The following is a 24,212-nucleotide window of genomic DNA, read 5'->3' on the forward strand; positions in this document are numbered from 1 at the left end:
TCGTTTGGCTGTAGCTCCGCTAATCATTGTAGCAACGAATCGATCAAGTGTGATTCGAACTGTCAAGTTTCATGTCCTCATTTTACACCTATCGGCGAGCTTGAAGCTCGCCACAGTAGCTCGGCGCTGCTGTGCTTCGGACCCCACCAGGACACCTTATCGTTTTTTAATCTGCGGACCTTCATCCGCAAACTTAATAAGCCAATTGTGTTACCTCCCTCGCATAGAGTTCGTAAGTATCCATCCTTATATCCTTTAATATTCTTTACCGAGACTATGGTTGCGTTCGTTTATGGCACTCGTGGGTCAACAACAACATTGGCGCGGAATCCTTCCACTCAGATGACAAGCGAGAACGATGTCGACGACATCTCTCCACTTCCACACTCCGACCAACTTTTAAGCATGATCATTGGTTGAGCATGGACAACAAGGAAGTAAAAGCTATTAATCGGACGAAAATTGCTTGCAGAGAGTGCCGCAAAAATAAGCGCAAGGTAAGGGAGGCTTTCATGTAGAGCACTGTTCAAGTCATTATTGAGTTAGCAAAGTATTGACCAATGTACTAGTGTGACGGCCAAAGGCCCTCATGTTCACTGTGCGAGAAGTTCGATAGAGCGTGCGCCTATGCAGAGGAAACCTCTAACAAGTGAGCTTCTCCCTATCCACCTAGGTAAAGTGACTTGCAAGGTCTGATACTAAACCCTCTTCCTAGACGCAAATATGCCGATGAAGGACTTATCTATAGTCTCCAGAACCGAATCGCCGTTTTAGAGAGCGTAGTCAGAGCATATCGAGAAGCTGAAAGACCAGACAAGATCCTCGAAAGAAGTAGTCGTTTGATCCGTGAATCAGAAAATGATATCGTGTCAGCATCTGATCACGTGTCAATATATACCCAAGCACCACCCCCAATCCTCGCGCAGACACCTACGCCATCTAACCCTAGCAAGCGCACGCAAGATACCGATGGAAGATCTCAGGTTGCTATGGAGGAGCTCGCCTCGCTCATGTTAAGCATGGATGTCAATGGGCAAGCTGAACCCTCGTTTATGATGACTTCCAGCAACAAGAAAACATCACGTCTGGGAAGCGAAAGCTTTAATACCGGAGACTTTACTCAAGGTGTAGGTTCAGTTCGAGAGAATAACGTTCCTCAGGACTTCATTCTCTCGCTTCAAGACAAGCAACAGTTGATGTATCTTTTCATGGAGAACTTCAACGTCTTTCACCAATATCTTGATCTCGAAGACTCGGTTTCGGTGGTTAACACAGATTGCAACCAAGAAAGATCAGATGTATGTTTTCGTAACTACGCCATATTTTCTGTGGGTGCATACTTCTCGGAAGCACCTGAGCTACAGCATATTGGAAAAATATGTGTATCATTGGCAGAAAATATGCTGCTGAGCTGTATCAGAAACAACACAAGTGATTTGATCGTTCAAGGGACATCGCTTCTAGCATGGAGAGAAATAACGTTAGGTAACGATGATATGGCATATAATTTTATAGGTAACCCCCCATTTAAACTCGCTTATCAGCACCTTTTTACGTGCCGCCACTTGCTAATGATTATTTGTTTGAAGCGATGGCTACGGGACTTATACTTCATCGTGCACATCACGTTGCTGTCTTACCTGATGCTTCACAATCGGATGTGGAAGCTTCAATGATGAAGCGAAAAATCAGATCTTTCTGGGCTTATTTCTCGGTCGATCGGTAAGTTGAACAGCATTCACTTTGCCGCCTTTTCATCAAGTAAACGCAAATTGTTTTCACTCCCGTACTGATTTTTTTCTAGATTGGTTACGTCGAGTCTTGGAATGAATTGTACTATACACTGGCAAAGAGTTCGGACGGAATGCTTCTATAGTCTTGTTCAAGGTAGAGCCACCGTTGACGATGTTGCTCATGACAGCTTCTGCAAATTGTGGCATCTTTGGGACTCATGCATGGATCAAGTGTTTGTATACCCAGTCGTTGAGTAAAATATAATACTGAAGTAGAAACTCAGGCATGCATTCAGTTGGTCAGAACTCACATCTGACGAGCGAAGGTCACTTGCGGTCCGCTCCCACCAAACTCTAGAAGGATTCTACAACGAATTAGACGGTCGTATTCACCTCAATAAGGATAACATGAGACCGAGCGTTGTCTGGTTTCAGTTGTCATATCACGCAGCACTTTTGCTCATCCACCGACCGTTCCTCAATGAGCCAACAGGCAGCGTAACACTTGGTCTCGCCTTACGCTCGGCAACTTCCGCTGCATCATCAATAGCTCGAATCCTTCGAAACTACCGAACACATCCGGGATTCAAGAGCGTAGGACCCCAGGTCCAAGAATTTGTTCTCGCCGCAGCCGTCATACATCTTCTGAATGCCACAGCAGGTCGTACCAAACTTGGTAGGCAGTCATCAAATGGGCTCAGAAGCTGCTTAGACTGGCTGGAAGGCATGGATTCCAAATGGAGAGTCCAAGTTAATCGATCTATTACACGAATTCGCGAACTTGCTCATCGATGGAAAGTAGCTTGGGCATTACCATTACATCTAAGCTATCCCACGGAATCCACCTTGCCAGCGCAAACGACAACTATGTACCCTAGTTCGTCGACTATAGGCGCAGATACGACGAATAATTTTGTTGCAACTACTCATACGAATTACAACTTTGATTTTAGCATGGATCCTATCCTAGCTGGGATTGATCTCTTTCAAGCGGACCAATATGGAGGTGCTTTAGATCAAATTACAAATTCCTGGGATATGGAAGCCTGGGACCTATATATTGCTAATGGGAATTTTGATACTGGCACTTATTAGTCGGCAGGACTCGCTTAAGGGCCACTATTTGACCCCTTTGTACAACCAATCTACGACGCAAGTCTCAAATAATCTAGCAAATCACCATAATTTCTGATCTATCAATTCTATAAGCAGTGCTACTACCCAACCAATATAGCAACGCCATAAAATTGCATTCGAGAGTTATTACTTGTTCAGAAAGTTCTCTGCAGCTGCACCATTATCGTGCGGAATAGCCCCGCTATGCTGGCGTTCCTGAGAACTGCGGGGCTTGCGGATGGTGATCCGCAAGATAAGCAGTGACCCCGCAAGCGATTTTAGGGGTCTGCTCCACTACTATCGTCAAATCCCGAGGGGTTTCTAGTTGATGTATTGCATAATGAACATTGATAAGGTGATAAAGCTAAGGGTTAGAAAAGATCCCAAGATTCTTCTCACTTGAATTTGAGAAGTCGCATATGTCAAGAATTGTGTTACCCAATACTCTCTTCATCTCAAAAACATAAACTCGCTACCTTCACTCACTCCATCCTTCATTTTCAGCACTGAAACAACTTATTCGATCAAAGCCCATTAAGACCACCATCAAGTCTACAACTCCGGCACCCTTGCAATCTCAAAAACATGTCCCAACCCAATCCTACAAAAGTAAAAGTAGCAGTAACCCAACTTGAACCAGAATGGCTCGACCTCTCCGCCTCGGTCCAAAAAACCTGCAAATACATCGAAGAAGCAGCTCAGAGTGGTGCTGAACTCATCTCGTTTGCCGAAGCATTTATTCCTGGATATCCGGCTTGGATATGGTACTCCTTTCTATCCATCTTCAAAATATCAATTAACAAATCCCAGGACACGCCCCGTAGACCCCCATCTCAGCACCCTCTACATCAAAAACTCGCTCTCGATTTCCTCTCCTGAGATGCAAACCATCCAATCCTGCGCCGCAAAAAATAACATCATCGTCCAACTCGGATTCTCGGAGAACGACCACGATTCTCTGTATATATCCCAAGCACTCATCGATTCCGACGGGACCATCTTGATGAATCGCCGGAAATTGAAACCCACGCACATGGAACGCACGATCTTCGGGGATGGTAGCGGGGACAGTCTAGTTAACGTCAAGGAAACAAGTATCGGAAGGATAGGAGCATTGGCGTGCTGGGAACACACGCAGCCGTTGTTGAAGTTCCATACGCTTAGTCAGAGGGTGCAGGTGCATTGTAGTGCGTGGCCACCTGTGGTGGGACATGGCGGGGGACCGGATTTGTGGAGTTTGAGTTTAGAAGGTATGGACATATTCTAATTAGAATGTGATGGAGGGATGCAAGGAAGCTAATGGAGATAGGCTGTCTGGCTTTGTCGCAGGTTTTCGCGATCGAATCGCAGGCTTTTGTGTTACATGCTACGACTGTGATTACGGAGAAGGGAGTTGAGAAGATGGGTACGAAGGAGGGGTTGCTTATGTGTTTGTCTCCCGATTTCCTCTTTCGGCAATGTCACTGATAAATATAGCTTCACCGGGCGGCGGCGCATCCGCTGTTATTGGGCCTGATGGTCGTGTGTTGAGTAAACCACTTGAGCCGACAGAGGAAGGAATTGTGTACGAGATTTTGGATTTCGATGCGGCGATCTTTGCGAGAAGCTTTTTGGATGTGGCGGGGCATTATAGTCGGCCTGATCTTATGTGGCTGGGTGTTGATACTAGAGGGAAGAAGGTTGTGGTCGATGAGTTTCGGGCTGGTAAACCAGGGAAGGTTGACGGAGATGAGAAAGAGGTCGAAAAGAGACTGGAAGATAGAAGTGGGCGGAAAATTCAAGGCTTGGTTAATGGAGGAGGGAAGGTTTGAATTCGAGGTTCGTAGTTTAACCTTTGATTTTCGTCGCGAAGTGTACTTTGAGTTTGAGCAAATAATCCAATCTAACGGAGGTATTTTTGGCACCTTTGAGTTATGACGATACTTATCTTTGGATTTCCCGATTGTTTCAGTAAGTATAATGACGAAGGTAGGCAGAAGATAGCAACTAAAACTTGAAAGAAATCTGGTATTGACAAGGTTTAACTAGGTATCTAGGTACATAAGCACATCAATAGCTACAAGCGCTTTACAAAGCATGCTTTTCATTACCACAAGACCTCCAACTCCGCGCATCCTGGAATTGATCCATAAGTCTTAAACATATATCATACAGTGACAAGAATACACCCTGGTTGTCAAGTAAGCCAACTCTTCCCATCCACCTTCTTCCCTACCAAACTCTTCAAGCTATCACTCCTCGCGAACCGTCCACCTTCTGGATTCTCACAATCTTCTCGCCTAGTAATAGTCTGTTGCACAACAATTGCGCCATTCTCAATCGTCAACTTATGATCAACATTCATGTCCTCCGTGCTCCCACTGTGCGACGCCGGCACGCTATCTTCCTCATGCCAGCTCGTGTGCCAGGTATTTCTATGCGGAGCATTTGCAGAAGGATAAGGAGAGAGTGGATGGTTTTGTGCAGGGACGATGGTACGACGATGGCCGACGTTTGAACGGACGAGTGCTTTGCGGGTGTAGATGTAGAGAGCCACATCCACGAAGCCACAGGATGCCATCATGGCGCCTGCGACACAGAAGAACATCAATGGAGGTTTGCGGCCGGTCATTGACGCTACTCTTCCTGCTGCGAGGGGGAGGGTAAGGATGATGTAGGCGATTGGGTAGACGATCATGTAACGGGCTGTTCGGAGGATCTTTTGACGGGAGACGGCGAAGGGGTCGTTGATTGTTTGGCTGACGATTGTGGTGGTGGTTCCTATTGTTGGTTTGGAGAAGTTGGGTGCCATTGGTGTGGTTGGAGTTTCTTGACTGAGGGTTTGTTGGGTGCTGACTGAACTTGCGATTTGCGTGCGGAGGAAGAAGAAGATGGCAATGTAGATTACTAGAGAGCCTAGTTGTGATACGAAGATCCATAGGTAGTGTAGGGTGAGTCGATCTCTCTCATGCTTTTCACCTATCCAACACTACAATATGTTAGATATACTGATCACAAAAGTGAAGAAAGAGGACTTACCCAAAGCCCAGCAGGGACGAAAAATCTCGTCTGCTCTTGTATAGGTCCAACGACTGTCAAGACCAAGCAAAATAACCATATCATCAAGACTCCTCCCACAAAAACTCTAAACGTAATAGTCTTTTGAGCCACGAGGTTGATAAAAGTGTGAACCGCAATCGCTAAAACCCAGATCCCAGAACTGAGATCCCCGATCTGAATCAGCCATCCTTGCGCAAAACAGACTGGTGACGGCCCAACTAATTTATTCTCTGATATCCAGTAGAAGGCGAGTAGAAAACTGAGTGCTTGTTGAAAGTCGGCTAGTAAAAGGTTGTAGATGAGGACGAAGATCTGGTTTGTTGCGATTGGATGTTCATAATACCGCCGCCAACAAATCATGCGATATGTGATGAATATCAAAAGAGCCAAAGTCGAGATCGTTGACACGAGGCCAATCGTTCCCATCGCAATCATTCCATGGAGGACATCTTTGGGGAGAGGATCTAGCGATGAGTTCTCATAGTTGTTATCCGACGATTGAAGCATTGTGAGCCGTGCCCGGTAGTCATATCAGGAGACTCGATGCTTTTGTGTAAAGTAAAGAAGAGAAGGAAGAGGCTTGCCGTTTGAAACACCTTTGGCAGATCGATGGTATGTCGTAAGTCACAACCTGATGTTACACGCGCAGTTGATCGGTATGCACGTCGAAGTTGAGACCCGAGCTAACGAGTGCAACCCAAACAATGGACATGTAGATCCAGCTTAAAGGGACAATAATTAAGCACATACCCTTGGTGGGGATGGATATCTTCCTTATAGTTCGAGCGGTGGGCCGGTACCTGTGCAAGCGGTCTGCGTACCCCATGTAAATTGATGTCTTGAAAATGCAATCCTAGGTTTTTCCGCCTGTGAGATAGAGATATCTCGTCGCTTGAAGTTGAAACCAACACTGTCAAATATTTTGTCAAAATTATTCTACGATTTCTAGAATAGGCCCTTTGTCCGATTGGCTTCGAGGCGTTGCCCAGAAAATATCAAACAACATTGAAAGAAGACGGCAGTCCCAAGCAGCTTTTCTGCTCGTAAGACTCTTCTAGATCTTCTACCGTGATCAGCGGTTGAGCGGGTGCCTTGCCTAGGTTGGTATAGGGGTATTAAATGCCCGTTTCGTGCCGTCCCAGTCGAGGACAAAAGAGTGTCAGCAATATCGCAGTGCTGATGTTGGAACCTATGCCAATCCAATTCGCATTTGGCGATAGATTAACCCCTGACACCCTTTCAACAACCTCCACAAATAAGGATTCAAAGTTCATGTGCCTCAGAACCGGGACAACGGTCGTGAGTGTCATAGCGAGGCTTGAATGGCTGTTAATGGTCAATTCGTGCACGATGCACAGATGCTGACTTCTTTCGCTCCCCACAAGCCGGAGTCCCCAGGCGGCAATCCGACTCACATTGTTTCCTGGATTCCTCTGCACGCTGCATCTCAATTAGGATGAGTAGGAGGCCGAAAGGCGATGAGAGGAAAAAGGAATTGTGTACAGGAAATCAAGAGATTTTCAGTTTGTCCGCCAAAACCCGGATTCTCTCAATAGTTATGAGATTTGTCTCGGAAAAGTCGGCGCTTGAATATTCGACCTTTATGTCATTCCTAACTGGTCTGGATCGCTGTGCACGTATCTGGGGCTGACATTGTTTCGAGGATGATGCTCGCACGACTTTGACACAATTGGGTCGATGTCGATCTTCTGGTGAGAGCAGAGGTTGGAATTCGTCGTCCTCCACGAACGTCTGGGGTGATTAACCGGATCAATGCACCCTATATCCCATGTAATAAGCGATCATCCCCCCTATTGGCAGACGCATCTCGGCTACCAAACCTAATCTAGCCCGCTTTATTATCCTCTTCCCTTTCCCAAACTCCCACCCCTAATGCAAACGCCCATATCAATCATTCCAGAACGAATGTTTCCAACACTTTCCACCGTTGGACTTTGAGTGAAATATATACACATCTCGACGCCTCCTGTTTCTCCTTTTGCTTGCAAGATAAACGGCCCGTTTTTGCCACTCCGCATGCGCCACCGCTCGCGAGAATCCCGTTTCAGAAAGAAGTTACGAGGACGAGTTTGTTTCATGGATAGCCTGGTGAGAAGCACAATTTCAGGGACAGGCGGGGTGTGGGGATGCACATCTCCGCCTCCGCACTGCACATGTCAAAGCTGGGGAAGGCCCGATTTTTTCCAAGTTGATGGCAATCACGGCCACGTCAACTCGTGGTGGGTGAATAATGGGTCTGCTTTCGGGGATTTGGACTGGGTATTGTTCGTTTTGAGAATGAAATCCGAATTGTTGGAAAAATGGTGTCACAAGAAATGGAAAAGGAGATACACATGAAGTCCAAGCTCAATATGGACGAGGTGGATAATTGCCGCTGCAAACTTGCTAACTTTATTGAAGTGTTGGTAACTTATAGTTTTCCCAATTCTAATCAGCAGCACATCAATCTAGTGAAATGAAAGAGAAACACCTGCGGTATTTAATGTAACCGCCGTAAGGCAAGAGAATTTGTAGAACCTAAGAAGGGTTCCAAACTTTCATCATTCGAAGTTTGAGACCCTGTTGTTAAACTGAATTTATTAAACTTTCAGAAGGTATCCTGGACCTAGCCCTCGATCTTACAAATTACTTACACATATGCAAACGATTCATGTAATTGCATCAGGAACACCTAATAAATTTTCACACTCACAGACATTATTATTTTCCTATTGGGCGGCATCTCCTCCAATACACGGTATAGTATTGTGAAGAAAAATCTGATATGCAGAGAGTTGGGAACTGCTGACCTAAAATCACGTGTAATCTTCTTCCGGCTTAGTTCTATCTATTTCTTGTATATAATATATATACCTCGTACGAGCTCTGCTCACTTACTCTCCTTTAGACATCTTAATATATTACTTTCTCCCTCTATCGCTCACTCTACCACTTCCCTTCCACGAAGGTTCATAGGAACTGAATCTTTAAACTCGCCTTAAGTTGAGTTCTATTTACCTGCCATTTAGTCCTTGATACTAGCTCATTAGAACAAAGTCATAGAGTGCTTTCGTATCCCCAAAGACCCACGAAGAAAAGCTTAAATTCACGATTTCGTAGGACGAGCAAAAAATCACAATTGCCTTTAGGCTTTAGTAAGCCACTGCGTATAACTTTGAGTTCGCCCTAGAATTATACGTCATATTAGAGTCAGCTGCATAAACGGCCTTCGCACCATCCCAAATGATTTAGAAAGACATGGGCTTTGCCAAAATTTCATCGTGTTTTGACATTTCTTAGTCGTAATATAAATTCCTTCAAAGCTCTCGCTATATATTACCCCCACTCAAAATATACACAACAACCCTCTAAAATCAACGAGCAACTTACATTTTTAGATCGCAATTATGCTAATCTTTTCGAAATGTCGTTGATGACGTTGTTTTAGGCAAACTAAAATTAAAAATAAAATAGTAAGTAGCGGCCTTTGATAGCCCAACTTCCGGGTGCTTGCTTTTTTCTTACCAGATTTCTCTTGTTCAGGAGCTCTTGAGTCTCTAGAATTAATATGACTTCTTCTTGTGGTATCTTTCGTGGTTTTCAGCGAGCCTTAGAATGATGTCGTCATTTATCATATAACGATTGAGAAGGATCAAAGATAAGATTGAGATTGAGCGGAACTCGGAAACATCACGTCCTCAACATCCCGTCCTCAACCGAGCTTGCTATAGCCGCAAGTCGATGACTCTCGAACTTTATTTGATGAATTCGACTATGTAAAGCATCTACAATCAGATACTAACCAATTCAAAGAAATCAAACTAGCTCATTCATCTATGGTACTAACTTTCAATCCGTACCAACTTCAAAGCTCAACGCTCAAGTCTCTTACTCCTTATTCCTGACCCGCTCACCCCTCCATTGAATCCACATCGTGGGCAGCACACTAAACACCGCCAGAATACCCACCATCAACCCAGCACTCCCCTTCAATCCCAAATTATCAAACATATCAGGGAACCAAAATGGACCTCCAAGATGTTAGCCCCTGAAACCTCAGAGTCTTATTGCCGAGCCAAACGGGGGAGAAAACTTACCAATAAACCCCCAAGTACTCCTAACCAGATTGATGAAAACACCCACACTCCCAGCAACTTCAGCGTGGCAATCCACACAGTAAGTAGTGATAACCGTCGTCACAATCTGGTTTCCAAAAGCCGCGATCGCGATCCCAACAATCGGAGTGACATCCCAACGACCCTTCTCAGCCGCACTATCAGTTTGCACGCAGAACACGATGATTCCCACAATAGCGCATAAGTACCCAGGATACGAGAGAAAGAGCCGATATTCAGGTTTCCTAGGTAAAGACGACTTCTTGGGCCGCATAATAAAATCCGAACCACGCCCACCGATCTGTTCGCCGAGGATAGAACCGATGATCATGCCAATGAACTGGAGTCCGATTTGCTGTGCGTTGAACCCGAATGCGGGCGTGAAGATCTGAGGGATCTCAACGGTCATGAGGATTCCCGCAAAGGAGAAGACGAGAGAGTAAGCGATGGTGGGGAGGATGATGGTGGGGTATTTAGCGAGGGTTAGAGGACGCCAGAAGTCTGCTGCACTGAGGGGGTGTTTGGAGATTTGTTGAAAGGCGATGGAGGGGATACGGGTTAGTGTAGATGTGGGGGTATTGGGGTGGCGGACGTAGAGGGTTTCGTGGGAGAGGAAGAAGTAGAGGATGAATTGGACGAAGTTTGTGATGGCGAGGATGCGATAGATCCATTGCCAGTTTCCGGTGTGGTAGACTACGAATCCCATGATGAATGGTCCGGTGGGCGGGCTTCGATAAATTAGTAAACTCTCGCGGCATGGTATGCTTATAATAATAGAGGAAGACCTCACCCAAGTGTAACCATAACTGTCCAAACACCCATCTTCAACCCCCTCTCTCGTTTGAAAAATGTCTCAGCAACAACAGCACTGCTAATCGCAATAGCCGGACTGATGAAGAATGCTACCAATATTCTCGTGACCACCTGAGTTGCGTAGCTCTTTGACTCGGAGCAGCCAATATTGCAGACCATTGAACCGAATGTCGATAGGAGCCAGATAGGTCGTCGGCCATATGTATTTGAGATGGGTTTCCAGAAGAGCGGAGAGACACCAAGAATCAAAATCTGAATGGCGGTAAGATATGAGGCCTCAGTCAGAGAAACATCAAGAGCAATAGAAAGGTCCTCGAATGCCGGTATGATAGATGCTGCCGTAAAGGTTGTCATGAGAGCGTGAAATGAAACCAAAAACAAGTTTACATTTTTCTATTTTGCACGTTATCAGTTTAGTCCACCTTGTGCTCTCACGATCAATGAACATGTAATGGGAAAGAAAATACCTTCCATGAGGGCCAGTTCAACGGATCGACGGGATCCATAGAAGGCAGAGGCTCCAGGTCAACAGTGCCATGTCGCTCTATCAAATACTCTCTATGTTCTAAAGTAAGTGTTTCATTGGTAACATTTTCGACATGGTTGCCTTGGTCGAAGGTGTCGGCCTTTTCAGAGGACGATGATGTTGACATTGTCTGAGGAGGAGTATGTTCGATCTGCCCGAGATATTCTCGTTTTGATTCCATCATTAAAAAAACAATTTGACATCAAATTTAACACGAGAAACAAACAAGAGAAGGAACCAAAAGATAATGGCGATTTCTCAGCTAGTCGTTTCTCTAGTGTATTGAACGCATTATTCCACTTCTAATTTTCTCAGCAGAACGGGAACAAAAGAACTGCCGGTCAAACAAATACCAAATCCACTAAGTTACGAATCCTTTCCATATTCAATGCTGTGCTGGGATAAGAATTGTCCCGAAAAGCGGAGAAGTCGTGGAGAAGTGGACCATAAGATTTGTCCAGCCCCAGTCCCCATTTTCTAATGGAGAAAGCTTATTCGACACAAGCACTTGCTCCTGAAGCCACGAATGAGTCTCAACGCTGACGTCTCAAAGATAAGAATAGACTTATTATCCATCGCGAAATATTTCAAGACAGGACAACTCCATCCAAGTCCTAGCATTAATTGAAAAAAAGGAATGGGAGCAAGCGTAACATAATTTCTGCCTCGAACGTTCTACACCTCTTCTCATTATAAGCGTTTAGGAATTTTGATTAATCGTGTGTGTAGTGTTACGCCAGGTTGAAGATTTGCCGTCAAATAATCCCGATATATCCTTGTCAGGGGAGATGGAGCCGCGTGTGCTCATGTACCGGGGGACTGGTTGGGCGAGCGTAGAAGGTCGTTGATCAATCGCCGAATAAAGCTAAAGTAGCGGTGATAATGATGTGTTTGATAGCTGTCAAAAGTGCAGTGACGATCTTGGGTTTGCGATTGAGAGTGGACGTTGTCGGGAAAGACGGCTCTGACAGAAGTGTGACAAGCCCCACGTCCACCAACTCCTCTCCATACCCCATTGTTTCTCCACACCCCGCATAACCCACGCAAGAAGAATCATTTATGGGGAGACGATGACAATATCCAAAACCTATTCCACAATCCGCGGACTAAGACGCTTGATGTGTAACCTTCGACATCTCATCCCTTTTTCTCTTTTACAATCAGTTCTCTGACCTCAGGTAACCCCTCCCAACCTCTACCAGCACCGCCAAATTGCACGCTCATCTCGATGACCTCTCTCCATCTTAAACCAGGTGCAATCTTGCCAGTGATCGTATTCGGTCGCCTCACGTCTGCGTTCGTAGGAACTGGTAGTGCTCTTCCAAGCAGAGCTTCCATCGCTTGCATAGCAAAACCTACAGCTTTCTTTCCATTGCTAGGCACACCTGTCTTGTCGAATGCACCGAAGCGAGCCCCTGGAAACTCACCTTGAAGGTCTGCGATGAGCTGCGAATTAAACATACCTCGCCCATCGACAATGATGTCGGCATTGTTAATGGCATGACGACCCGGTCCGAACAGAAGCATTTGTTGGGCTATAGAAGCAGAGGTGAATCGAGTTATCGTCGCAATTGTGTCGGCAACGGTACAGGTTCTGAATTGGCACATGGATACAATTCTTGCAGCCATTAGGTCACCATATATCTCTCTAGCCGTGGTCTTAGGTGGGCGAGTTTTGAGATAGCTGTCGTTCTCCAAGAGTTCTTCGACTACCTCGTGGCAGATCTGACCATTCATCAGAAGAGGCGAGTTTTGTTCGCTGGCAGGGTCAAAACCGAACTGTCGTAGAGCGCTATCAATCATTGATGTTCCTGGTCCCGTGTCCCAATCGTACATGGCATCAATGCCACCTTTTGTGTCCGGTGGAATGAAGCAGGCAGTTGTTATCCCGCCAATGGTTATACAGATTTGGAGACGGGTGGGGTGATGAAGCAGTAAGCCAACAAGATATGCGAACAGCGGTGCGCCTTGTCTTCCAACAGCTTGCTCTGCCGTTCTATAATCCGAGACGGTCGTTACACCTGTTTTGGCAGATATAATTGCCCCTTCCCCTAAGCACATATTTGAACGATGCTGACCTTTGGCTGGAGTTCCCGTCAACGAAACTAGTTGCCCTCCGGAACCAATCAAGTCTATATCATCTACTGCAATCCCATGTTTATGCGCAAATATGTGTACTGCGTTGGAAAACGTGTGTCCAAGTTCTGCATCCATCTGTGAGAGCATACTAGGAGGAGCTGCATCTTCTCTCAGCATTGATAGGATATCGCTTCGGATCTTCGAAGGCATAACTACAGAATCATACTACAGGAAAGGATCAGTGGATATTCCAAGGGAAGGCAGGATGGAAGATGTACCTGGACCAATTCTAAATACAACGCTGACTCGGGAGCCTCCTGTGTAAATCTACACAACGCGAAATCGATATCGTCCATAGCTGTTCCAGAGCACAATCCCAATATTAATAGATTCAGTCCCGGTCCTTTTGGCACAGCATTGGTAGATGAAGCACTCGAAGTGCTCGAATTACTAGAGACATCCGAATCCCGATTGACCTTCGACTGTAGAGCTTCAAGGTATTTGTGGCCGACCTGGTGTCTGATACGTCCTTTCGGCGCTGGTATGAGACCTTTCATGCCTGTTCTAACCATCCTTTCAAAGTTGATGCGAAGTCTCCTTTGATCATGTCCTTTTCTGCTCTGTTTATTCGGCCGTAGTCGGGCTTTCAATATCGCGAGGGAGTTAGTCAATTTGAGTCTCCCGTCCGAAGCAGCCTCTGAAGACGGACAGTTCCAGCTTTCTTGTAACAAATTCAATCTCTCCACTTCCGACGACAGGTCTGGGAAAGTTCTTCGCCCATCGTGGTGTTGTTAAGCTTTACGTGCTACCAAAGTAAGCTGATCCTGTTGGGGAAGTTGCATGTCATATAAGTGGTCCGATTGCTATGTTAGTTTGTCTGGTGAGATTAGTCAAGAGCAAAGTTTACCTGTCAACATCTCCGGATAAAATTTCTCACTCTCGTGGCTCAATGGCGTAAGTTTGAGAGGCAGAAGTATGGAGTCAGGGAAAAGAAAGCTGCATTGGGCAAAGTCAACCTGCTCGGTAGTCCGAGTCCGCAAAACCGGTATTGACCCGAAGTCAGCTGATACTCCCCCCTCTGCAAAGGGAAAACTTCTCAGTGCTCCGTTACAGAAAAGCTTTTACGAAGCATTGCTGGGATGTTGAATGGGGACATCACAAATCGGCGGCTCAGCATAATGTCCCCTGTAACATGAGATGGTAAAGCGTGATCCTTTCAATAATTATAGGTCAATAACGATAACACAACACCGCAACCGCAGTACGCTTGGCCCCGAGTTTACCGTATGAACTTTCGGGCATAATGTACATCATAGCTTGACCCGGCCAGCATTCAACTCCTTCCAGTCTTCTCGTGTAAATCTTACATAGGTACCATCCTTCAACCAGAACAAATCATCATTGCTGACCTTCTCTGGATCCACACCTTGTGTCCTTACAACATGTTTCTGCTGCTTGTTCGTCCCGGTAATTTGCATTTCTCTAATCAGTCTCAAAAAGAGCGGGACAGCAAACCGAGGTAATCGATCTTGGGCGTGTCTTGCTAAGTCACTCAGAACCCGCTCGCTTGGTTCTTCAGTAAGGACAAGCGCGACGCAGCCCGCCCGGCCATCGTGATGTGGTAACTCCACTCCATACACGTTAGCTTCACGTACGGAGGAATGGTTTCCCAGGGCTTCGGACACTTCGTTTGTGGATACGTTTTCAGCCTTCCAGCGGAAAGTGTCTCCAATTCGATCACTGAAATAGGTTCGGCCTTCAGCGTCCGAAGTAATCACATCTCCAGTCCTGAACCAGGCATCGCCCATCTGTAAGACGTCTCTTAAGATCTTGCTCTCTGTCGAGGATTTGTTGTTATAGTACCCTTGAAATTTGGACTCGGTGTCCTTGGCATCAATGGCAAAAATAAGCTCGCCAGGTTTTCCAAGCTCAACTCTCCGACAAAGTTTTGTTATTGGGTCCCGCCATGGCTGCTCTGTTTCCCAGTCGAGCTCAACAATCGCCGAAGTTGACTGGCTGAGAAACTTGCCTAGAGTTCCTATACGACCAATAGCACCCTTGCTGAAGTCATTGCGACTAAAATTCCAGGCCCCGCTTGTACCCTCCGTTGCTGAATAGAATTCGGCTATAGCCTCGATGCCAAATCGGTCTTTGAACCGATTCCAGATATCAGGCCTAAGTCCATTCCCAAATGCCATTCTCACCTTGTGTTTCTTGTCGAGGTTCTCTCCCGTTAATGGATCGATCTCTGGGGGCGCGGATAGTAAATATCGACAGGTTTCACCAACATATTGTATTGCTGTGGCATTCGAAGATCTACAGTCTTTCCAGAAGGTTTTCGTAGAGAAGCTCTTTCCGATACAAATTGTCGCACCTCTAATAAGAGCCATGCAATATCCTAGAACAGAAGCAGAAGAATGATAGAGTGGCATGCACTATACTGTGTGAGCAAAATAACTTGGTGAGATAGATCGACAGCTTACGGTATAGAATGTATCGTCCTGAGCAAAGCCACTCCATCCAGGCACAATCATGGCTCCAACGACCGTTTTACTCCAAGACACGATAGCTCCTTTCGGTAGACCGGTGGTACCACTGGTGAACACGATCATAGCGAGATTTGAAATCTTGTCCTCTGAGCGCGAAGAATTTGGCTCCCTTCTTTCATGCGTTTCCATGACCTCTGCTTCAAGCTCAGGGGTGAAAATCTCGATTGTTACATTTGACAATTCATTCCGTATCGCTTGAGTGATATTGTGCTGTACTTGTGGGTCTACCAGCACGAGTCTAGCAGTGGATACTTTTATACAGTGTATAAACGCATTGTCCGTTAGGTTGTAGTTGATGAATGCAGGCTTTGCTCCAATAGCCCATAGTCCATACCACACGAAAATAAACTTTTCCGAGTTCATGAAATCCATGGCCACCACCTCCTTCGGCTTAATGTTATACTTCTCCTTTAGCCATGTTCCATATTTCAGAACTGTCTGGTAAACAGCTTTGTAGGACCAATTGCGATTGTCGAAGATGAGAAGTGTCTTGTCCGCCAACGGACCCTGCGCATATTCCTCGAGGAAATAGAAAGGATTGACCTTATCATTTTTTAGCCGTCTGTTCAACTTGAACTGCGCCTTCGCGTGAGTACCGAGAAGTCGATAGTCATAGCTGAGTTGCGTTCTAGCATTTAAGTATGCAAGACCCGCAAGGGCTGCTGGCGCAGCGAGAACGAGTGGAACTAGGTGTATATATTAGATGACGCAATGACAGGGTGATGCTATACTAACCTGGCATATTGACAGTAACCCACGCTTTGTGCGATTGAAATCAGCAGAAAGGGATTCAGCAGAAAGAGTGAACTCAAGTATCTAAGGGTGCAGAGGCAATGCGGGGAAGTTCTGGGGAAGAGATACAATTTGGGCCGGGCCCACTAAGTGAATGGTCAAGGCATTGTGACAATGGAAATAGCATCGATTATTGAATAGACTTAGCGTGACTGAAGACGATCTTGCGAACAAACATTGGTGGAGGATACGCCAAAGCATGGAATGTTTGCTGCCCCAGCTCTTGCTGTTGCTGTAGAACTAGCCGGTGAGGGGACTTTGCCTCGGCTCTTTATCTGAAGGGAGCAACTGGTGTAAAGCTCGTGCATCCTCATTTGTGTTCAAGTATCTCTCATGTACAGTCCACCCGAGGGTTCTCTGACGCGATCCATCCACGAGAGTCGTGCTCTCCTGGTTCGTTGTGTCGGAGAGTCGGTTTTGTGCATATCATGATGGAACCTGTTGGATACAAAAAAGGAAAATGAAACCAAGCGTCGGCCACAAGAGCTTCCAGAGCTTCACTAGCGTCGTAATCCGGACCAAGAACCGGAGAGTGTCACGGCAGATTTGCGGCATACCGGAGCGATAGAAATCGGCATTGGCAGCATAAGGCCACAGGCACAGTGAAGCTTAGTTCACAAATTATACTTCGACATGGCCTCCAACTGAACAAATTGGTCGCTTTACCCACGGACAAATGCGACGATTGATAGTACCAGCATGTCGGTATCAGTAGAAGGTTCAAAAGCCTCGCCGGCCGTAGCTGAGAATTCTGCTATTGATGTAAGAAAGGAGGATGCGCCAGCAAATGCGGTCTCAATCGCAACGCAGAAAAAGGAACCACCTCCTGAGAAGCCGGAGAGCATAAAACTACGAAGTTTGGTCATATTTTCATTTTGGGCAATAATTCTGGTCCTCGGAGTGCCAATATGGTGGAGAACAACGACCATTTACCGGGCAAACTTGCCCCTGGACCAGATGAAGGATTGGGCTGAGGGGAGAGTAAGTTAAATTTACTGTAGCCTCTGTATAGAGCTATACTGACATTTTCAGGCATGCCGACCTGTTTTTCCATTACGAATCTCCATCGAGGCAGATAGTCTACAGGACCACGAATCGCAGCATCTTCTGCGGACCACGCAGCATGCCCTCGATGATCTTAACGATTTCTCGGCGCATCATTTGCGCCTACAGATTTCACCTCCAGCGAATGGTTCCGTTGCGGTGGATGGACAGTCTACAGGAGGGGAGGGCGAAGAAGTTGCACTTATAATTCGACTATTACCAGGAACAGAAACCAAAGCAGACCTTCAAGCATACGCTCCAATACTTGATGTATACTACACGCCCAATCAAGTACCATCAAGCTCCTCCTCTACATCCTCCTTAGCAACATACATCGCCAACACCTTACGAGACATGTTTGCAGAGGAACAAGCCATGATTGCATATCTATTATCCACCAGCTCCTCACCCCCCGAACGAATACCCAAAGCCCTCGCACCAGAAGTAGCAGAATCCCTCGCCAAATGGACAACGCGATCCATAAAATACTCCCGAACATACCACCTAACCTTCTCCCTCTTCACGCCCACCGCCACACCCTCATCCTGGGAAATCGAAAAAGCCCTCGAAGACCACATGAAACCGCTGCTAGAAAGCTTCTCCCCAATCTCCAACTTCACAATCGACACCCAAGTCCAACTATACGCCCAACCCGGCGTCAGCGGCGCCATCCTCAAAAAACAAGACCTATCCGCCTTCATCAACGCCGCCGAATGGCCCCTCTCCCCCTCCATCGGCGGCCACCCCACCATCAACTTCCTCATCTACATCGGCGACATGTCCGTTGAAGGCGGCGGCACCTCGTGGCTGATCCCGCAATGGGGCGGCGTCATCATCCAGCCCGACATCACCGATCTCCGCCCCGCCATCCTCACATTCTCAAACCAGCTCATGTCTCTCCTCGGCGCACCCTCCTCGCACTCTCTTCCTCTCCGCCTCAACACCCTTATTCGCGTCCGCAGCGCCGGACTCCTCCTCAAAGCCTCTGGCACGATGGGCTCGCTCGCCCGTCTCACCGTCGCGCTACCATCAATCAGTATCCCGCAATCTGTCGCTGACGGTGTCGCTACCACGCTCTTTCATCTCGGCAAGGCGTGTGATGGACTCGGTGGCATTGAGGGGCTAGAAAACGCGAGAATCGCAGAAGAAGCGGCCGAAAAGGCATTTTTTGAAAAGAGTATGGTGGGCCAGGTGTACTTCCCCGATGAGCATAAGGTGGCCGTTTATCTACCTTTGCTAGGACCCGTGGGCGTGCCGTTGGTGATGGGGGTTGTGAAGGAGGTTAAGGCGTGGAGGAAGAGGAGGAGGGGGTTATAGTAGCGTGTATACATTTATTGTATTTTTGAATTTCAAGTTCACGTGGATTGAAATGGGTGGTGTATGGGTATCATTCATCTCTCTGTCCAGCTTCTACGTCCGTTCCTCCTCATCACCGACAACATAACCCCTCGCAACACCCCTCCTCCCTTCCTCAACCGTCCCCGCGTTCCCATTTCCATCCTCCTCTCCACCTTCTGCACGGAAATCGCTGCCTAATCCCTGCCACGTCCGCGTGTTTCGAAGGTACTCGGCTCCTGGACTCGCTGTCCCGTTTACGGTTGCGATGTCGAGTTTGGCTCGTCGAGCTAGGGTGGTTGAGGTGGGATTCGCTGGGTTGCTGGTGGTGGACGGATTCGAGGGTTTGGAGTTGGAAGAGTGAGAATGCATAGGTCTAGAATTCGACACATACCGTCCCGTTCTCAGGTCGAATTCTGGGGGTAGAGAATCCTCCTCCTCATCATCCTCCACATCCTCAGATTTCGCGCTCTCATCATACACAATCTCCGCTCCCTCTCCCCCAGTCTTCCCCTCGTCTCCCCCAACCTTTCCCTCCTCCAACACCCCAAAATCCCCCCTCCACCTTCCATCCCACACCCTCTTCCCATCCCCCTCCAACGCCAACGCCAGCTCAAAAGGCGTAACAACAGGCCTCATGAACTCCCGACTCTCCAACAAACTGCTCTCCCAACACCCAACCACCACCCATCCGCCGACTTCCGAGAAATTGGCCATCTTGGCTATATTCACCTTCCCGACGACGAAAGTGTAGCTCTTTTTTCCGGCGGCGAGGATGAGATTGCGCAGCGTGGTGATGGAGGAGAGGTAGTTGGAGACGCTGAGGGTGTTGATTAGGATGCCAATTATGGGGACGGTGGTTAGTTGGGTTAGGAGACCGTAGCGCCGGGTTAGGGCGCGGGTGGTGTTGGTGTTGAAGTCTGGAATGGCGGAGGTGGTGGGGTGGATGTGGAGGGAGGCGATGCGGGAGTTGAGGGTTAGAAGAAGGGCGGGGGGTGGGGAAGAGATATGGAAGATTTGGTAGGACTGGAGGGTAAGCGCTTCTGCTTCTGCGGTATCTTCGGAAGAGTTCGAATGCCAGAGGATTTTGCGGTTGGGTATTGAGGCGGTGGGGTTGTGGATAACTTCTGTTTCCAGGATTGTATTCCATCCTCTTTCTTGCAGTTTCTTGACTAGTGTTGGGACGTGGGAATGATATGTTAAATCTGCCATCACGATCACCTTGTCCCCCTTTTCGAACTCTTTTTCAAACGCATCGATCGTGGTTTGTAATTCGAGTGGTCGAGAGGTGTAAACATATATCACTGGTAATCGAGCCGTAGGCGACAGACAAGCCCGACCATAATGTACAACGACATCCGCAGACACGTGTTCGGCTGCTATTTCATCCACGCAACAGGATCCGTATGATGTATCTGCTAGGATCGCAAGTCGTATCTTGGAATCTGCTGGTTGTGTTGAGACTTCTGTTTCCAACTTCTCTCGTCCATTTTCAGCCGAGCCATTACTCCTTTTTCCGGCCCTCTGTTCCAGAAGTCCCAACTCTTTCTCTAACTCCTCAAAAACCGCCGGCGCATCCCCTAACATTCCATCCGGGAATTGCAATGCGACTCGCCTCCATCCCCCTTCTATCACCTCCCGCGCCGTTCGTTCAATCTCATATACATCTCTAATTTCTTGTTTTGAAAGTTTGCTATCTCGATCAGGTTTGATCTCGGCGGTAGGATCCTCGAAAATATTTGATTCGGGAGTTGAGAGGATGGGTGGTGCTGTTTGTTCAGTCATTGTTGTTTGGCGATGGCGGGGTTGTGCAGGAAATTATTTTTTGATGGAGGGGCAAAGGCGGTGGCAGAATTATTTTACTATCATCAAAGTCATTTCGAAGCACAAATCCCAAGGAAGGAGCATGACCTTTTACATCTGATTCCATTACTAAACCTACTCTATACAAGATTGATATACACCCAAATTTTAAGAACCCAAGCCTTCTCGAGCGATCCAGCGGTTATTGGCATTCCATAAATCTCAGAAATATTTTCTTCAACCAACTCGAGTTCAATATTCATGCCACAACGGCCCATCCAGTATTTCGTAGCTTCATCGCTGAAGCAGATATACATGCGGCGCACCTTTCATCACAATTTATAGGCCCTGGCCCAATCGTAATTGTCCACATCGAAAGGCATATTAACAATCAATCATATACACTCATCCATACGTCGTCCGAAATACGTCCATCTGTTATGCATTATGTTCCGCCTGGATCCTCTATTAGTATGTCTTATCAGAAATGGTAGTCGTCAAAATCCTTAATGGTATAGTGTTGTGGCTGTGGTGGGATGGCACGATTGCGGCTTTGCTCCCGAATCTTTTCGCGGCTCTGCTCTCGCATCGGCCATTCATCCACCTTCTCAATTCCGGGTCCATATCCACTATAGCTCGTGTTATCACTGTCTGGTGTCTTTCGATTCCGGGCAGTTCGGGATCGCGTACTCGTGCTATTCATGGTAGGAGAACGAACAGATATCGAACTCATGGTGGGAGACCGAAAGGAAGAACCAGAATTATCACTGTCGGCAACCGACGCTGGTGCTGAATAATTCTTGATATATAATGGTTTTACTCGAGGAAGGGCGGTAGGTGTTTGCTCTGCATTCCAGCTTTCTCTAACAATCCAGCAGTAGCTATCGCTGTGGTTTGCTTCTGCCACATTTTGATTCGCTCCCTTCCATGGTGGCGTATTGTTCAGCTTGGGATTCAGGTGATACGAGATACCCTCCTTGTACCGTAAGTTCGGAGTATCTACCGAAATCGATGCAAGAGTCTGCAAGATCCCGTAAATCAGGATCCAGCGTCCCCTTCGGGCTGCATGCGGGTCCACATCACCTTGTCTGTCGCTTTTCTCGAATCGCATAAAGGCGTCTACCAGATCGTTGATCACAAACTCAGATCCAAATAGATATATGTTGGTTGATTCGGTATATGCCAAAGCAGCTCTTCGCTCAGCCATTCTATCATCCCCTGGTCGAGCTGGTTTACCCCTAGTCGAGTTGCTCTTTGCTGGAGATGATTCAGGAGTCAATGGATATGGGTGCGGAATATGTGGATATTGAAGCCTGTTGTCGAAAGCAACTAGAAGATCTGTAAAAGGAAGATCTGGAGTATCCGCATCGAACCCCCTGTTATTAGGGTGGACAATATTCCACTTTCGACCACTTCGCTCTTCAGAACAATCCCATGCAACCTCTCGGTTGACAAGATAATCGTACAATGCTCCAAAATCCGTTTGAAGTCGGGCCGTCATATTTCGATCGAGCCACTGTTCGTCTCCTGGACGCGGAAGCGGAGGCCATGACTCAAATTGCAACTGGTAATGTTGCAAGAAGAATGTCCGCAGTCTCTCAAACGCAGTTCTAGCAGGAGGTGGTTGCGCAGTCATCATCGGCCACATGTCCCCAAAATCAAAATCAGACAGTCGACCTTCGCACTCATGAACTCGCTCTTGGATCTGAATACTGGCTCGATCTAGCAAAGCTTTCGTGATTGTCGTAACAAATCGGTAATCCGGGATGTCTGTATATTTTATTTTATGCATTCCACAACAATGGACGAATGACTCTCTCCATCCTTCTTCCCATCGAACTCCTTGGCTTTCGCTCCACGCAAGTAGAGACATTGCAGCTGCTGGGTTCTCTCGTACGTCGTCAATACCTTTGCTGATCAAATAATCGATAATCATGCCTGCTGCGTCAGAATCTGGTGGCATATAGACCTCGAGGCGTTCATGAAGATCATTTAAAGCCTGGAACAGATTCAAACCAACCAACGATGCTTGATAAAGAAGCGCAAACACGTTTCTGGTGGTTACTTGGTGTCTTAGAATGTCGATTTTGGATTGGTTGTTGGGTGGAGGAAAATATATCTCATAAGAGATTTGTCCATCGTAAGTGCCAAGGCTGTTGTCCGACATTGGGGGCGTTGGATTAAAGCGATTCATGGAATGTCCATTTCGGATCGGAGGAGCGTTGACTGGCGAAGGTGGCATGCTAAAACTGCTCTCTTCATCCGTAAAGCCTTCGCGGAGAAGCGTGATGAGATATCGTGAGTCCGTCGCCTCGAGCACGTGCGACGACAGTCGAAACGACGGAGGGGGTCTTGATGCTTGCTGTCCTTCGTGACTGAAGAATACAAGTGTATCTCCATTAGGATCCCATAGCTCAGGGTCTTTGCGAAGTTTGTTCCACGGTTGAGGAGCTCGACCCGATCCCATCCATCGCTTCAACTGTGGTGGAACGGCAGGGAGCTTACCCGCTGGAGCAGCTCTCATGTAATCTTGAGGCTCCGAAAACTGATTTTGTCGTGTGGTGGATCGACTTCCCATTGTAGGTTGAGGAATATACTCTCCCGTATCCAATTCGTGGGAACCTGGTCGCACGGTGGCCGCTGTGGCCGGTCTTGGCTCCTCAATCTTCTTCTTCTTGCCAAATGTTTTCGCCAAACCTTTGCGAACGCCCTCGCTCCTCTTGTCCATCATCGATCTGAAGGAGGATTTTTCAATACCTGATACATCAATGATGGGAACTTGAGGCTTGCGGACTCGCGCATAGGCCAAGTCATCCGTCCCGCCTGAGCCGCCAGACGCGACGGTCTTGATGGTGTTATAATCATTTGCCGTCCTGTAGCTCAGTTCTTGTTGAAAGTTATGGTGATCACTGCCAACTGGGAGAGGAAAGTCGCTGATAGAGGTTGGCGATGCGAGTGAGTCGCCTTTTACCGATCCTCCATCGCTGCCGATAATGCGACTGACCTCCGTGTGTTTAACCTTCGTCTTCTCCTTGCGTACATGCGCACTGCGACCCGACATATTGCGATTCGGTTATCTGCAAATACGCATGAAAAGAAAGAAGCTTTCTGGTGATGTTAGATCATTAACGTTTATCGTGGACGCAGTACTGATCGATGGAGGGGTGAAGTAGATCGGCGGCGCAGTGAGCTTTATCTGAGGGGTGGCTTGTGTACAAAGGTGAACGTCCAACGTCAAATTGCAATTCTGAATTTCGGCGTCAACTTC

At 47.2% G+C, this 24,212-nt stretch overlaps 8 protein-coding genes across 8 annotated transcripts; 3 read left to right on the forward strand and 5 right to left on the reverse strand.

Moving 5' to 3' along the window:
• Nucleotides 1-422: 422 nt before the first annotated feature.
• GLAREA_02923 (Zn2/Cys6 DNA-binding protein) lies at nt 423-2,828 on the forward strand (the record flags this gene model as incomplete). Its single annotated transcript, XM_008088008.1, has 6 exons — nt 423-497; nt 570-649; nt 716-1,515; nt 1,590-1,722; nt 1,805-1,966; nt 2,018-2,828. The coding sequence occupies 6 exons, from the start codon at nt 423-425 to the stop codon at nt 2,826-2,828; spliced, it is 2,061 nt and encodes a 686-aa protein (XP_008086199.1).
• Nucleotides 2,829-3,434: 606 nt separating this feature from the next.
• Nucleotides 3,435-4,660, forward strand: GLAREA_02924 (Carbon-nitrogen hydrolase; the record flags this gene model as incomplete). Its single annotated transcript, XM_008088009.1, has 4 exons — nt 3,435-3,613; nt 3,660-4,099; nt 4,159-4,254; nt 4,326-4,660. The coding sequence occupies 4 exons, from the start codon at nt 3,435-3,437 to the stop codon at nt 4,658-4,660; spliced, it is 1,050 nt and encodes a 349-aa protein (XP_008086200.1).
• A 365-nt stretch (nt 4,661-5,025) lies between these two features.
• On the reverse strand, nt 5,026-6,395 carry GLAREA_02925 (Family A G protein-coupled receptor-like protein; the record flags this gene model as incomplete). The annotated part of the gene is made up of 2 exons (XM_008088010.1): nt 5,026-5,817; nt 5,868-6,395. 2 exons carry the CDS (start codon nt 6,393-6,395, stop codon nt 5,026-5,028), a joined length of 1,320 nt encoding a protein of 439 aa, XP_008086201.1.
• Nucleotides 6,396-9,776: 3,381 nt separating this feature from the next.
• Nucleotides 9,777-11,469, reverse strand: GLAREA_02926 (MFS general substrate transporter; the record flags this gene model as incomplete). The annotated part of the gene is made up of 4 exons (XM_008088011.1): nt 9,777-9,919; nt 9,986-10,731; nt 10,794-11,209; nt 11,284-11,469. 4 exons carry the CDS (start codon nt 11,467-11,469, stop codon nt 9,777-9,779), a joined length of 1,491 nt encoding a protein of 496 aa, XP_008086202.1.
• A 1,010-nt stretch (nt 11,470-12,479) lies between these two features.
• On the reverse strand, nt 12,480-16,712 carry GLAREA_02927 (Acetyl-CoA synthetase-like protein; the record flags this gene model as incomplete). The annotated part of the gene is made up of 6 exons (XM_008088012.1): nt 12,480-13,646; nt 13,700-14,064; nt 14,224-14,284; nt 14,789-15,856; nt 15,905-16,656; nt 16,706-16,712. 6 exons carry the CDS (start codon nt 16,710-16,712, stop codon nt 12,480-12,482), a joined length of 3,420 nt encoding a protein of 1,139 aa, XP_008086203.1.
• Nucleotides 16,713-17,461: 749 nt separating this feature from the next.
• Nucleotides 17,462-19,123, forward strand: GLAREA_02928 (uncharacterized protein; the record flags this gene model as incomplete). The annotated part of the gene is made up of 2 exons (XM_008088013.1): nt 17,462-17,743; nt 17,795-19,123. 2 exons carry the CDS (start codon nt 17,462-17,464, stop codon nt 19,121-19,123), a joined length of 1,611 nt encoding a protein of 536 aa, XP_008086204.1.
• A 93-nt stretch (nt 19,124-19,216) lies between these two features.
• GLAREA_02929 (uncharacterized protein) lies at nt 19,217-20,926 on the reverse strand (the record flags this gene model as incomplete). The annotated part of the gene is made up of 1 exon (XM_008088014.1): nt 19,217-20,926. The coding sequence occupies one exon, from the start codon at nt 20,924-20,926 to the stop codon at nt 19,217-19,219; it is 1,710 nt and encodes a 569-aa protein (XP_008086205.1).
• A 499-nt stretch (nt 20,927-21,425) lies between these two features.
• GLAREA_02930 (uncharacterized protein) lies at nt 21,426-24,005 on the reverse strand (the record flags this gene model as incomplete). The annotated part of the gene is made up of 1 exon (XM_008088015.1): nt 21,426-24,005. The coding sequence occupies one exon, from the start codon at nt 24,003-24,005 to the stop codon at nt 21,426-21,428; it is 2,580 nt and encodes an 859-aa protein (XP_008086206.1).
• Between the last annotated feature and the right edge of the window lie 207 nt (nt 24,006-24,212).

The sequence above is a fragment of the Glarea lozoyensis genome (assembly GCF_000409485.1).
Source record: "Glarea lozoyensis ATCC 20868 chromosome Unknown GLAREA6, whole genome shotgun sequence".
Taxonomy (NCBI): Eukaryota; Fungi; Ascomycota; class Leotiomycetes; order Helotiales; family Helotiaceae; genus Glarea; species Glarea lozoyensis.